At 40.6% G+C, this 14,514-nt stretch overlaps 1 protein-coding gene across 6 annotated transcripts in view; it reads right to left on the bottom strand.

Moving 5' to 3' along the window:
- Positions 1–9,872: 9,872 nt before the first annotated feature.
- SLC1A3 (solute carrier family 1 member 3) overlaps positions 9,873–14,514 on the bottom strand; it is an 85,593-nt gene continuing 80,951 nt past the window's right edge. For 5 of the 6 annotated variants that reach the window (XM_065407071.1, XM_065407076.1, XM_065407073.1 and 2 more), the window contains 3 exons: positions 14,306–14,500; positions 12,909–13,043; positions 9,873–10,077 (listed from right to left, as the gene is read on the bottom strand). In XM_065407071.1, coding sequence (XP_065263143.1) covers positions 9,873–10,077; positions 12,909–13,043; positions 14,306–14,500 — 535 coding nt within the window. The remainder of the gene's footprint in view (positions 10,078–12,908; positions 13,044–14,305; positions 14,501–14,514) is intronic. The other variant, XM_065407072.1, reaches the window with a different exon arrangement.

Raw genomic sequence — 14,514 nt, 5'->3', positions numbered from 1 at the left:
TCTCGGCACCCTGCCCTCCCCCCCCATACAAATTGTTCCAGCACCTCTGGATGCTCAGCTATATTGTGTTGGCTTTCAGTGCTATTACATATAGCAATCCTCCCATATGCAATCATTCTTCATAGTATCTGACTCAGTGTTTCTCAGACTGTCACTTGAAGGCCTTGTTCACTTCTGAGAGAGGCTCAAAGGAAACAAGCTAAAATGGACACACACACAGAGAAAGAAAGTGTTTTTGCTTATGTTTCAACAAAACCAGAATGTGTTTCCACAAAGTGTATCACAACACATCCTGACCAGGGGTTCTGAGAACTACCCCAGAATTAATAACTAATAGTAATGCTAATTAAGTGCTTTCCCTTGATTTTGCTACATTTGAAGCTAGCACATTAAAGAGTATGCGAAGTTGTTCATTTGATTGTTTAGTTTTGCAAATGGGGGTGGTGTGGGCGGAGAGAAAGGAACATGTTTACTGTAAAAATAATCGTTGCCACATGATGGCAGCAGAATCCACCCTGACCAAATTTGGCTGTCATTGCTGGGAAACATTTACAGCTTTTAGCAAGCCGATTGATAAAGAGCCACAGTACATCAAAAAATGAAGCACTGGCAGCATTTGAATAGCTTTTTCTCATTGTGGGGGCTAAGTGGCACAGTGGGTTAGTGCCATAGTCTTTTTCTTCTGGAGACCTGGGCTTACATCCTGGCTTAGCTCATAAATGAAAGCAAGTTGGGTGGTCTCATCCTAGTTCCCATGTGTGCATATCACAAAATCGGCCACACAATTTGGCACGACTGGCAGTCTCTGCTTGGGAGAGGAATAGGATTAGAATAGCTGGGGTGCCACAGCTCAAGAACAAGGTGAACTGGCACAACTGCATGGGGAAACTTGTACAGCACCTGTTTACACTGAGCTAATGATAGGCACATTTTGTCTTTGGTACTAAGTTCACTCTCAGTTTTAAAAACACTTTCATTTTGGTTTATCTTCTATGAGCCAAGTCCAATGGTCTTGGGTTTGTTGTCGCCCCAGTTGACATTAATGCGAGTTTTATCTGAGTAAGGAATGCAGGATTTGGCTCTGTTTTCATACATAGCAGCAAGGAACAAATTAATTTAAAATTTATTTTAAAGTGAACTTAGTTTAGCTGTTCATACATAGAGCACCAATAGCACAGTCAATGGCAGGTCAGGCCCCCTAAGCATCTGCACTGGAGGCACCACCTCTCTGGAGGGTTTAGAGCAGGGGTCGGCAACGTTTCAGAAGTGGTGTGCTGAGTCTTCATTTATTCACTCTGATTTAAGGTTTCGCGTGCCAGTAATACACTTTAATGTTTTTAGAAGGTCTCTTTCTATAAGTCTACAATATATAACTAAACTATTGAATGTAAAGTAAATAAGGTTTTTAAAATGTTTAAGAAGCTTCATTTAAAATTAAATTAAAATGCAGAGCCCCCCGGACTGGTGGCCAGGACCCGGGCAGTGTGAGTGCCACTGAAAATCAGCTCGCGTGCCGCCTTCGGCACACGTGCCATAGGTTGCCTACCCCTGGTTTAGAGGGTAGTCAAGGCTCGAAGTAGGTATTTATATCTCCTTTATTACCATAGTAGCTGAGTACCACACAATCTTTAGTGTATTTATCCTCACAACATCCCTGTGAGGCAAAGAAGTACTACTATCCTCATTTTACAGATGGGAAACTGAGCCACACAGAGGCTAAGTGACTTACTCAAGGTCACACAGGCAATTTGTGGTGAAGAGAATTGAACATGGGTTTACCAAGTCACACTCGAGAGCCATAACCAGTGGATCATCTTGCCTCCATGTCCCAGTCAACCTTTGGCTTCTCAATCCAGGACATTAATTACAATAATTTATATGACATTAAAAAGTTATAAGTCAGACTCTATCTTGTATGGTATGTACAAAGAAGAGTTACATATGTAATCCAGAATTTGCCACAGAAAAAATGAATGCTCTCCAGCAACAGTATTCTTCTTCCTTTCTCCATATTACTTCATCTTCTTCTTGGACTGTTATGTCTCTCTCCAAACAGCCATAAATCAGCAGAACTTGTCATTCCTGAAGAGGGTTTGTGTTACCAGTGTAAGAGATGAACGCATGCCCTTAGCTGGAGATGTTCCCTGCACACTTTACAGGTTCTTTGTACATTTGAAAGTTCATATCTTTAAAGAAGGAAGAATTGTATTTCGTATCTTTCTCCAATTTCACAAAGAAACAAAATATGGCCAAACTTTTTAAAATCAGAAGTAGTTCTGGTATCATGCACGTAGATTCAGAGTAACTCCATTTGTTTTGGATATCAGAGGAATTATGAGAATTAAGGGAGAAACTAAATTGAAACGAGATGTTTCCCTTCGGGAAACAAAGACAAAGCTATTCTGATGAGAAAAGAGAGGCAACAGTGAGGGAGTTTGCAAGAGAGGGAAATTGGAGAAATTGAAGAGAAGAGCAGAGAAAACAGGAAAAGGAAAGTGGAATATGAGTAATGGAGAGGCATGGAAAATAAAGGAGGGATTGAGAAGAAGGAAATGATGGAGGAATGGACATAAGTTTTTGTAGCCATATAAATAATAGCTGGCTAACAACAGGGAGAATATCAGGAAAACAGGAAGTTACTTATTGCCATTTCTTAAAGGAGTCTTGAGAAACTACTGAAAAACCAAATGACAACACAGAGAAAGGAAATGAGAAATAGTAGCTATGGGGAAATCAGAAATACAAGGTGCCTGAAGAAAAGAGGTTGTGTAATGAGCCATATTGCCTGTTTTCAGAGGCAAATGTTCCGGCACTGAGTTTTGGGAGTTTCACACACTTCTTCTGGTGGATGCATTTGGGAGATTTCTTTGTAAGGGCTCAGTCCACCAATTGTGTGTATTGGGATTAATGTTTCCTCCGTTAGGACTGTGAATCTTGCTGCCTTTGCTGATGTCCTATTTTTTGTTGCAAGTCTGTGTTTCTGATGTTGCATGATGCTACACACTGTGCATCCTGCTTTCTCTTTCTCTCCATTTGTTACTCCATAGTTGCACTTTATGCTAATCTTTCAATACAGTGATGCTATTAAGTGCTGCAAGGTGCTTAGCCACCCAGCTCTCATTTATTCTATACTGGGAAACAGTGCAGTTCGATCACACTGGAAGTAAAGTGTGCTGCTGAATAGATGATTGGCCCCAGGCACAGTGTAACTTGCTATTTTATGAAGGATGTGGTATTGTGTTAGTTGAACAAAATGGCATTTCTCATAATGGAGTACAAACTTCACTGTGGAATTTGTGTGAGTATTTGTGTGAGTACAGTACTTCAAACAGGGAGACAGAAGCACTTTGCTCTGCCCATAATTGATTTTCTACATGAATGATCATTTTCCTTTATGCTGCCCACATGCTGCTTCACAGACATAAGCTCTTGTCTCCAAATAGGGTGTTCATTATGTACCCCAACTCTCAAATAAAAGAGTTATTGAAAAACTATAGAATTTCAGGGCCCTTTACAGTGAAGGAGGCACTGTTTAACAGGTAGAGCAATTGTGTGGGTAGGATCACCAAGTGATAAACTAAACCCTTGTCTTTAGCTGTGCCAATGGTGGTAGTAACTCCAGAAATAACAGGCCCTTCAATCAATCTGTAAGCCTGAATATAATGGTTTATTACATAAAGTAGGAGAAATCTCAGTGGTTCAGTTTATGTACATGATTGCTCTTTGCACTTCCTAACACCTTTCAGCCAAAGTGAACATATTTTACAGTCAAATTAAGTTCTACAACCCCCTGATGAGGTAATTATTATTTATTACTATTAACACTACCCATTTTACCGATGGATAAACTTCACTAAGTACAGAGAGAGTAAGTGACTTGGCCAGTGTCACACAATGAGTCAGTGGCAGGGCTGGGAATAGAAACTGGACTATCCCAGACTCAATCCCTCTTCTAATAGCATTCCAACAGCAAAGGCATTCCCATGAGTAATGTATCCAGAATATCTATGTGCATATGATTCCTTCATTAACAGAAAAAGTTCTTAGCAAAAAAGGGAAGAGGCACAATTACAGTTTTAGGTAGAAAATCCTCTGGTTCCCCCTGTTGGAATTCAGGCACACAATCCTCAAGGGGTCTTCTGGAGGAGTAAGCTATATTTAGGATGAATCCAGTGTGCTCTACCTCAGCGGTTCTGAACTTTTTTGGGCTCAGGACTATTTGTAAATGTTTATGGCCTGTTGTACCCCAGTAAATAGTCTGTGGGTCAGGGCACAGCTGCGGTTTTGGTCAGATCCTGCCCCCCGGAGGGGTTTGGATCCTGCCTGGCACTCCCCCCACAGTGATGGCTCCTGTGCTGTGGGGCTGGCTGGGCTTGGCTCTCCGCTCCAGGCGTTGCAACCTCTGGGGTTGCAGCGCCACTCAGATTTGGCCCTGCCCCTCTGACTGGACCAAATTTGTGTGAGTGGAGTTGTGACCTGGCTCATGGGGTTGCAGTGCCACTCACTCAAATCTGGTTTACTCAGACTCCCGTCATCATGACAGCTGGGCCAAACCCGAGTGGCGCTGGGACCCAAGAGGTTGCAGTGCCTGGAGCAGGGAGGTGAGCCCAGCCAGCCCGGTGGGACAGGAGCTGCCACGCGACCCTCTGAATCATTCTGGTGACCCAATTTTGTGTCCAGACCCACAGGTTGAGAAACCTCGCTCTAACATAGTCTGAGAAACTTTTTTTTTCTAGCCCCACTGCATGTGCTTTGGTCAGCATCATTGGGTCAGATCCCTGGCCCTGCTACAGCTTCTTTGTGATGTTCCAGAGCTACAAACAGCCTCAAACTTAAGTTAGAGGGCTCGCTGAGAATTCACCCTACATAGGGGAGTACCTACATGGCACAGCAACTCTTATACCAATCTATTCCTGGCTCCTTAAGCAGGGGGTGTGACTAGGGGCATAGGCAGGGCTACATTGTTAGACAGTAATATGCTAATGTCAATGGGATCTGGGGAAAAGTTTGCAGCAGAGTATGAAAGCTGGGGAAAGTTGGGAGAGTTTGACTACTGTGTTTTTTTCACTAGCAAATCATACAGTTGCACTGGTGCAAACTTCTAGTGTAGACTTGCTGCAATGGTGTAAAAAGTGGCTTGCATTGGTGCAGTTTACCTCTGACAATTGGGGACTGTTTTGAGCTGGTGTAGTTGGAGCAGCCTCTGTGCTGCTCTAACCTGTGGTGAGGCCAGTGCATGTGCACCAGGAGAATCAGAAAGCTGTTACCAGCTCCTTAATGCCCCCACCTCCTCTCCTGTACCAGTGGATCTCTGCACAGGAGACAACCTGAGTCACTGCATTTATTGCCACTACAAGCTAGGCATCAGTGTTTGAAATGTCTGAAGCAGTTTTTCAAGTTCACATGCAAGAATTCACCTTATATCTGTTAAACAGCATGAGAGGAGTATGGATGTTGGTTTGTGGTCTTGTCTATTAGATACTGTACAGCTAATAATGTCAAATGCTATGTTACTTTTCATCAAGACTGTCTTCCCTAGCAGCAAACACAGAAGTTAAAATTTTAATTAAAATTTCAAACCCATTTTACAGCTTATCATAGTGACAAGTGCATCTCACCATGTAACATTCAGGGTAGCATACTAAGGGCACGTCTTCACTACCCGCCTGGATCGGCGGGTAGAAATCGATCCCCGAATCGACGCACGTACTCCACCTCGTCAGGAGGAGTAAGCGGCGTCGATGGGGGAGCTGCGGCGATCGATTTGCCGCCGTTCTCACAGCGGGGTAAGTTGAATAGGATACTTCGACTTCAGCTACGCTATTCACGTAGCTGAAGTTTGCGTATCTTACATCGACCTCCCCCCCCAGTGTAGACCAGCCCTAAGAAAATGAGCACAGACATCGTTGTAAAAGGAAATTCTGACAATTGTGGGACTGCAAAGGTAACCTACAGTAATATTCTGGGTTCTGTTGGGTTTAAATTACCAAAGAACAGTCAATTGAAGGAAAACAATTTTGAGGACCTTTTATTATGGCCTACAGCTTAAGAGGTCATTGTGGAATATTTGTTTTAGGACCTAGAGGCAAGATGGGGTGGGGGAACATCAGACCCGAACAAACTTCATGAAGGAGGAGTGGTGTTCAGCCACTCATCACTCCTAAAGAGACATCAAGGAGGAATTATCTAAAATTTGAGATCTGGGTGGAAGGACAAGAGCATCCCAAAGCCCACTCAGTGGTGTCGAAGACCCTGATCCTGCATTATTAAAGTCAATGGGAGCCTTTTTATGGACAAAGTGCAGAGCGGACTTCCTTTCTCTTTTACTCCCGCCTCTTGTAGCCCTTTAGACTGTGTTAGGGATACATTTGCAGTTTTGTGTATTAAATATTAGTTTCATTTTTTTCTTGTTAATGTGTTCAGTTGCTTGTTCAGTTCAGCAAATAAGTAGCCTAAATTTGATCTACCCTTGACATCTGGTCATGTTTCAACCAATACATGAGAGACTAGGGAGTTTCCATTCTGCTCTGAACAGTTATAAGTTAAAAAAGTGGGTGATGGAAGCTCCTTGGCTGTGGATGAATTCTCCAGTTAAGAATATGTCTTTGAAAGCCACAAACTAGAGGTAATCTAATTAGGGAAACACTTTCCATGCACAATTCTAGTTATAGTTCTAATGACCAATCATGTGGCATTACATCTAGAAAAACTCCCTACTTTGACCCACCAAAAGAAGTAACTATTTTTGTATTTTAGGGCATGAAAACTAAACTCAATCACTAGACAGTAGAATTGTTGAAATAAAGCTAATACACCCATCAGTGAAAATGTAATTAAACCACTTCTCAATTATGTTGTAATTCGATGGGATTGTAAGGCAGAACTGAGTTCTAACCATCACATCATACTCTTTTTCTTCAGATTTTATTTTTCTTTGCTCAGTTGTGGTGATACCCTAATTAAACCTGTAGGCTGCGGTGGAATCAGTGTTAGAATTATATTTTCTAAATGATTTCTCTGCACTGATATATGTAATTTACAAGTCATATGAAAGCTCTTATTATACTGTATCTTCAGATTCAAACATCTATATGAATTTGAATTTGAACCAAAATAAACTTAACTTGAATTAACATTTCTTTCTGGTTTTTTTTACATTTTTTTTCCCCTTTGTCACATTTTTCTTCCTTTAATCGCCTTTTGCATTCTATGGAGGCTAACCGTTTTATTCGTGTGAGAGTTTAAGAAATGGGCATTTGAATTCTTGAGAAGTACTGATGCATTAATAAGCTCCTGCTGGGTAAAAAGTACAGGATTTCCTGAAACCCTACAATACAAGTTCAAATATTTGGAGTGTGTTTGAAGATTTCCCCATTACAGAGAATTTGAAAGAAATCACACAATACGGGAATAACGTAAAACTATTTTTATTGAAAATACATCTACAAAGTAATGTTTCTCAATCCACATTGGGTGCAACCAAATGCAGAGCCAATGAGAGATGGGGAATGGAATCTTTCTATAGTAATTGATTTCCATAAGAAACAAAGTTAGTAAAAAAAAAAATCACAAACTTTGTGACACAATTCATTTTTCTCAACTTATGTCATAGAAAGACAACCATTTACATTAAGTCTTTGCAGGGTATTTCCAAATAGAGTCTCAACAAAAATTAAACTGTTACTCCAGACATTCTAAAGTTAACTTTTATAAACACACATTGAATACAGGATCTATATAAAAATATCTCTAATTACATATCCAAAGATGCCTGTCTGCATTCTAGGTTTTCATTCTGTTAGCAAAAAAAGTTCACACTTAATCACTTTCAGTCAGAGATTCATCTAGAGTTTTGAGGTGATTAAAGCACTGACTGCTGAATACTCTCCGCTAAATTCTGCTCACTTCACTCATGAGTTGTTCCTGCTCACATTGACTGGGCTGCTAAAAATGAATAGGATTTGTTATTCTTGGAAAAAGAAGCCTGCCTTGTTGCTTTAAAAGTGGGGAAAGACTGCCCTCAATTATCACACTCATATTTTCACCAGTTACATTGACATTTACACATCAATTCTTATGGTATTCTAGAGACAAAAGCTACAGATGTTCTTAAATGTTTGGCAAGTGGCAGTTGTGGTATGACATGGGAATGTCTCAGTTCTGTGTGTGTGTGTGTCTCTCTCTCTCTCTCTCTTTTTTTTTTAGTTCAGAACAAAACCAAACATTTTCAAATAAAATAGACCACTCAACCAGTTTTGTGCTTGTGGATTCGTATTCCTCAGCTACCTATCTCTAACTGCACCATAAATCTTTCCAGTTTGACTCCTACAGTAATACAAGGAGTGGAAAAGGAAAATATATACAATTAATATTTTTCATAAAAGGGTTTCTTCAGGGAATAATCTTGAAATGAACAAAAAAAAGCCATAGGATTCGGAGTGTATTTCTCCCCCCCCCCTTTTTTTCTTTCCTTCTCTGTGACTTGAAGGAGATCTACAATATTACTCTTAAAAATCTTTTCTTATTATATTTTTAAAATTTATTAAATGTATTTACTATTCTGCAGTTTATATATATTTTTTCCTAGTAAGTAATAGAGCACCCATTAGTTTTGCTTTCTAAAAAATTATTTTTTATATTTGAGATGCTGCTGGTAAACCCACAAAGATATGGGAACCTCCCAGTGGGATGGGGAGTTCTCTTCCCTATGTAAAATAAGGTACATTTGGCTAATAGTTTTACTACTTATTCATGGAATGACACCAGGCTAATTGATGACAAGATTTCCATTTTTTGAAAGTGACCTCTTGGGTCACAGGACTTCCAGCAATGCAATTTCAGCAACACAAAGACAGGTTTAGAGCCCCATCCAGTTAGGTTCTGCACATCTCTTGCCAGGTATGAAGTACCTCTTGCAACGTGCTGGCCCTCTCTGCTATTTTTATTACATATTATTTAGATTGTGAATGCACCCACAGTGTGAGCACAGATGAAGTACACTTCCCACCCCAAAGAGCATACAATCTAGGGCCCTGATTCTTCAAGCACTTCTCTGCATATGTGTAACATTGCTCATGTGAGTAGTGGCATTGAAGTTAAGGGGACTACTCAGGTGAGTGAAAATACGCATATGTATAAGTGTGTGCTGGTCAGTGGGAGCTGAAAGTGCTAAGCACTTGTCAAGAACTGGCCCTCACTGACCCTAAAGTGTCCTATTAAGATGAAATCACCTCCTCAGAAATGACATTTCAGCTCAGCTGATAAAAGTGCTGATCATGGGTATTTTTTTTACCTGAACATCTCTACTTTTTTTTAAATTTAAAAGTCCTCCTTTTTATTGTCCTGCTAGTAATAGGATAAAGAAATAACATATCACCAGAAGGGAAAAAAAGCAATCCTGTTAATTTCCTTGTTTGGGTGCAGTTGTCAAGTTAAAAATGTTGATTTGTGTGCTTACTGATGTTAAGAAATGGGCAATAGGTATTTAAAAAAATAAAACCCTTTTCAGGCTGTATTATCTATTGTGACTTTCCAGCTTATAAAAACAAGATCACATTTACAGGATTGAGTAACATATACACTAGTATGTTTTTTAATGATTTAATAGACACTCTCCCTCTTCCCATCCCTGTCCCCTCACAGTTAGCACATCTCCAGCAGGACCAGTATGATAACTCGTTAATTTTTTTTGAAGTGGGACGCAAACACATACCTTGGTCACTGCTAATTCAGAATGTTTTTGATTAACTCTGTTCCAATGCTATCATATGGGAGAAAGCAAGATATAAATGGACTTCTTGAAAACAAGATATAAATGGTTGTAGAAAGTATATTTCCCACACTTCTAGTGTTGGACTCATGCCTGGTCTATCCTACATCTTGGTTTCACTGTCTAATGGTTTTCCGCTCTCATTTTCCTGTGAGATCAATTGGTATGGTTTTTTCATTTCATTTTCCTCTATCACAGAATTACCCATCTCAGCATCCCTGCTCTTCAGCTCATTCCGTGACAAATGTTCAACAATCCCTGCACCAATGGAGTCACCCAAGACATTTGTAGTGGTACGGAGACGGTCCCTGTGGAAAATAATTGAGTTAGTCTTATTTTCCCCACTTGTTTAAGTGAAACATTCAGAGTCTCTGTGTTAAAATAACAGGAGTACTTGTGGCACCTTAGAGACTAACAAATTTATTAGAGCATAAGCTTTCGTGGGCTACAACCCACTTCTTCGGATGCATATAGAGTGAACCATATATGGTTCACTCTAGAGCATATATGCTTATGCTCTAATAAATTTGTTAGTCTCTAAGGTGCCACAAGTACTCCTGTTATTTTTGCGGATACAGACTAACACGGCTGCTACTCTGAAACCTGTGTTAAAATAGCTTTTGAAAATAACCATGAGATGATCCAATAGTTCTATGTGTATTAATTTATCAGAAATGTTAATAGCATTATTCCATCTTTGCGGAAACTAACAATTGTACCAGAATTCTAAGTCTAATGCAGTGACCTGAGACATAATGTTACTAGCCATTTCACAGGAGGATATGATTGCTGTGTTATGAGGTGATCCGAGCAGAGTGGGCTTGTGGTAGTTCATGTTTGGGGGCTTGTGAGTATGTTACAATAAGTCAGCTGTAATGACCTCCTGATATCTGAATTGACTGAATGTTGCCTTCTTAGCTGTCCTGCCCAGAATGAAAATAAACTATTGTAAATAATCTAGGGTGAGATTCATGCGTGGTGCAAAGGTCCAGAGCAAGGGCCTTTGTACCACTTAAGTCCCCCAAATGGTTGCATATGGAGACTGCAGGCATGCAGCCTGTCACTGGGTGACTAGCCCCTTTCTTTAAGGGCAGATGGGCCCAGCCCTGCCTGTGACTGATCAGTTGCATCCCAATTGAGGCTTTTGAGGAGCTGGGTGCTGGTCCATATAAAGGCCAGCAAGAGCTCAGTTGAGCTGTAAGATGGCAGGAATGCTCCTGTATGAGTCCCTGTGTTAGGAGAAAGATCTGGAGTGGCTGAGATGTGAAGGAAAAGCATCTGGGAGTTGTAGTCCATAGTGGGCACAGGAAATAATTTTTGACATTTTTGCTTAAGGTTTGGTTCAACCAATACTCTGTTGTGACATTATTTCTTCTTGGGCTAGTGGACAGCCCAGCAGCTTACCCAGCTCTGCAGAGGTGTAAATATAACCCCTACATGCTGTGAAAGAGTTGCACAGAAGGCCCCAATGGTAAAGGGCTGGAGGAAGGTCCACAGAGGAGCTACTGAGACATGTTTATGTAAACTTAGTGACTCCCAACACAGTCCATAGGCTGGAATAACAGCTGGAGAGGAAGAATGCACAACAATCTTGGAGCCAGGCTGGGACTGGATTTCACCTTCTCATCACATCCACCTGCCTAGACCTTAAATGTTTGGGATCTATGGACATGGTGAGAATTTCACAGAGTTTGTGATACCCTTAAAAACTGAACATTGTTGCCATACACTACTGTTGGGGTAAAGTTCAGTTTTCTTTCTGGTACTCACTGAATCACAACATGAGCCATGGTGCTGCTATATTTTCAGTCCTAGAAGTAGCACCATCCATAGGCAACCCTGTGAGGAATAGCGTAAAGTGTAGGGATGGGCAAATGATCCTAGTATTGGGGAACTGTTTAAACCCCCATATATCTCATCTGAATTCCCTTGTACTCCCTAGCAATGGGCTCAAACACTTTGCTACATTTACTTTGAGCTGCTATAAGGAAGTGGGGGTGGTGGTAGGAATGAACAGCTAGGTGATCTCTCATCCCTGTATGAATGTCTTCCATGGGAGAACAACAGCCATTTCATCTCTACTCTGCCTTCTCACTTTTAGCAGCATTCCCCTTTACCCTGCCCAGATAAGAAGCAGGACTGTGAAAAGGACATAACATAAGAATGGCCATATTGGGTCAGACCAAAGGTCCATCTAGCCCAGTATCCTGTCGTCCAATGGTGGCCAATGCCCGGTGCACCAGAGGGAATGAACAGAAAAGGTAATCATCAAGTGATCCAAACAAATACTCTCTGAAGAGTTGGGATGGAGAAAAGGGGAAAATGGCTGCTATCCTTTCTTGACAGACATTGACATGGAGTGGAGGAACACCTACCTCTTCAATTACCCCAGCCCCACAAAGGCATCTCCAGGTAAGTGGAGCAGCCTGTCTGTCACCCTTATTTGCACTGGCAGACATGGAAAGGTTCCTGGCTTCTGCTGCTGACAGTGATGCTGTTCTATCCCAATAACCATGCACAGAGAAATGCAGGGGGCCTAAGGGGATTCCACAAGTACTTACAGATGTAGGAATGCTGCTCAGTGTTCTCCTCCTCTAGCACAGTTGTTCTCAACTGGGAGTCCATGGCAGCTGAAGCCTGGAGCCCTGAGCCAGCCCCCCACTCCCTTTCTCTGGCCCTGGAGTTTTTATAGCATGTTGCGGGGATCTCAGAAAGAAAATGTCGAGAACCCCTGCTCTAGCAGACACAGGGGTGGAGAAACAAATGAGTCAGCCACATTAGCCAAATGTCTGGCCATATTCAGATGGCTGATAATGCTAATATGCATATTATTCAGAAGACTAATTATTCAATTCACCCATCCTTAGGGAAAGCACACAAACCTTCACTGGTCTGTACAGCCAGAAGGGTTGGGATAAATCAGCTCTGAACTGAGCCACTGAATTTTCAGACTTTGAGCCTCCTTCATGGTAGGGTAAAACTTTATTCTTCAAAGTAACCACATTTTCCAACTATTTTCAGTAAAGGAATAAGCCAACTGATCACATGACTTGCAGGTTCAGAAATTATCAGAATGTCCCTGTCCAATGTATTTTATAATATGCTATAGCCCTTTACGGACTCTGTAAGAAATACTCACAAGAACCAGTCCACTGCAATGATAAGAGTGATGTCCTCTGTAGGCAAACCAACAGATGTCAACACAATGACCATGGTGACCAGTCCAGCCTGAGGAATTCCTGCAGCGCCAATACTGGCAGCTGTAGCTGTGATGCTATGCAGAGAGATGACAGTGAAGAAATAAGTCAATTTCCAAAAATAATTCTCCTTACTATTTAGTAAACATTTTAAAAGTTAAGAAAATTACTGACTTTAGGATGAATACATGTTATAATTATGATAGCAACTAGCAGCCCCAGGGATGGAGCAGCACACCATTGTACTAGGCACTGTACAAACAAAAGAGGAAAAGACAATTGTCCTAATTGTATAAAGGCTCTAGAGAAAAATCTGAATCAAGTCAGGCATTCGAGTGGGTAGTTTTCTTTTTGATTTTTCATACAATTTCACATTGTTGGAGAAACACATGATGCAGAGACCTAAGGGTTCTTTAAGTAGAAATGCCTGTTTTAGAGATGGGTCTGATCTAAATCCCCAATCTGAACACATGCAAATTTTATGAAAGTGTGGATCTGGATCCAAGCTTCATAGTTAGCCCTTATCTTAATAATGGGTCAAACTGAAACCCTGGATCTAAGCACCTTTTGGGCTTTAGAGAAATGTGGATCTCGATCTGAATTTTCTTGGTCTCATCTCATCTTTGTTTGATAAATAATCTTCTGTATCTTATGGAGGAATCAAGATTTAAAGCACAGATCTAATGATAACACATCATTTATGATCCCTATGTAATACTGGAGAATTTAATCTAAAAGACAGTATCCATATAATCCATGGCAAGTTTCATATATGTACTGGAGAGCAGATATCCAGAATCAAAATGAGTCATGAGGCTTTTGAATTTTGAAAAGCAGAATTTTCCCTTGTCTTGATTGAATATTGAACTAGGATGACCGTTTTTAAAACTAGAAATGCTTCTTACAGCACAAAGTTCATAATGAACAAAATTTGAGATTTCTCCAATTAATTTGTATTCCCTTAGCATTGGTATTGTAGCATGTTACTGTGCTGATTGTTTATGGTACGTACTTAACATGCAGATGAATCACAAATAGAAACAGACAATTAGACAACATCAACTACTTTGCTATATCTCAATAACACCATTTCTGCTCCTAGCATTCTTCAAAATAATAACTTTCTCTAACACAAGTTGCAACTGGAGTATGCACCCACTGGACAGCAGAATATAAATCTACAGCTTTTAAATTCTGCATAGATACTCAAGCTATCTAAAGTAAAATACTTTTAAAATTATGGCTATTGCTGACCCTCTTAAATGCAATGATCAGTTGTTCACATCATTGTTATTTAAAGGCACCTTGAATCAAAGTATATAGATAATGGCTTCTGTACCTGATTGTGATAATCTGCCCAAAATTCAGTTCAAAGTTGTTAACCTGTGCGATGAAAATTGCAGCCAAAGCCTCATATAAAGCAGTCCCATCCATGTTAATTGTAGCACCCACTGGGAGCACAAATCTTGTAATACGCTTGTCCACTCCATTATTCTCTTCCAGACATTTAAATGTTATGGGTAGGGTGGCAGAACTAAAACAAGAAAA

Source organism: Emys orbicularis, chromosome 6 (assembly GCF_028017835.1).
Source record: "Emys orbicularis isolate rEmyOrb1 chromosome 6, rEmyOrb1.hap1, whole genome shotgun sequence".
Classification (NCBI taxonomy): Eukaryota; Metazoa; Chordata; order Testudines; family Emydidae; genus Emys; species Emys orbicularis.
Note: the sequence above shows the minus strand (reverse complement) of the source record. Positions and strands in the feature narration are given on the sequence as shown.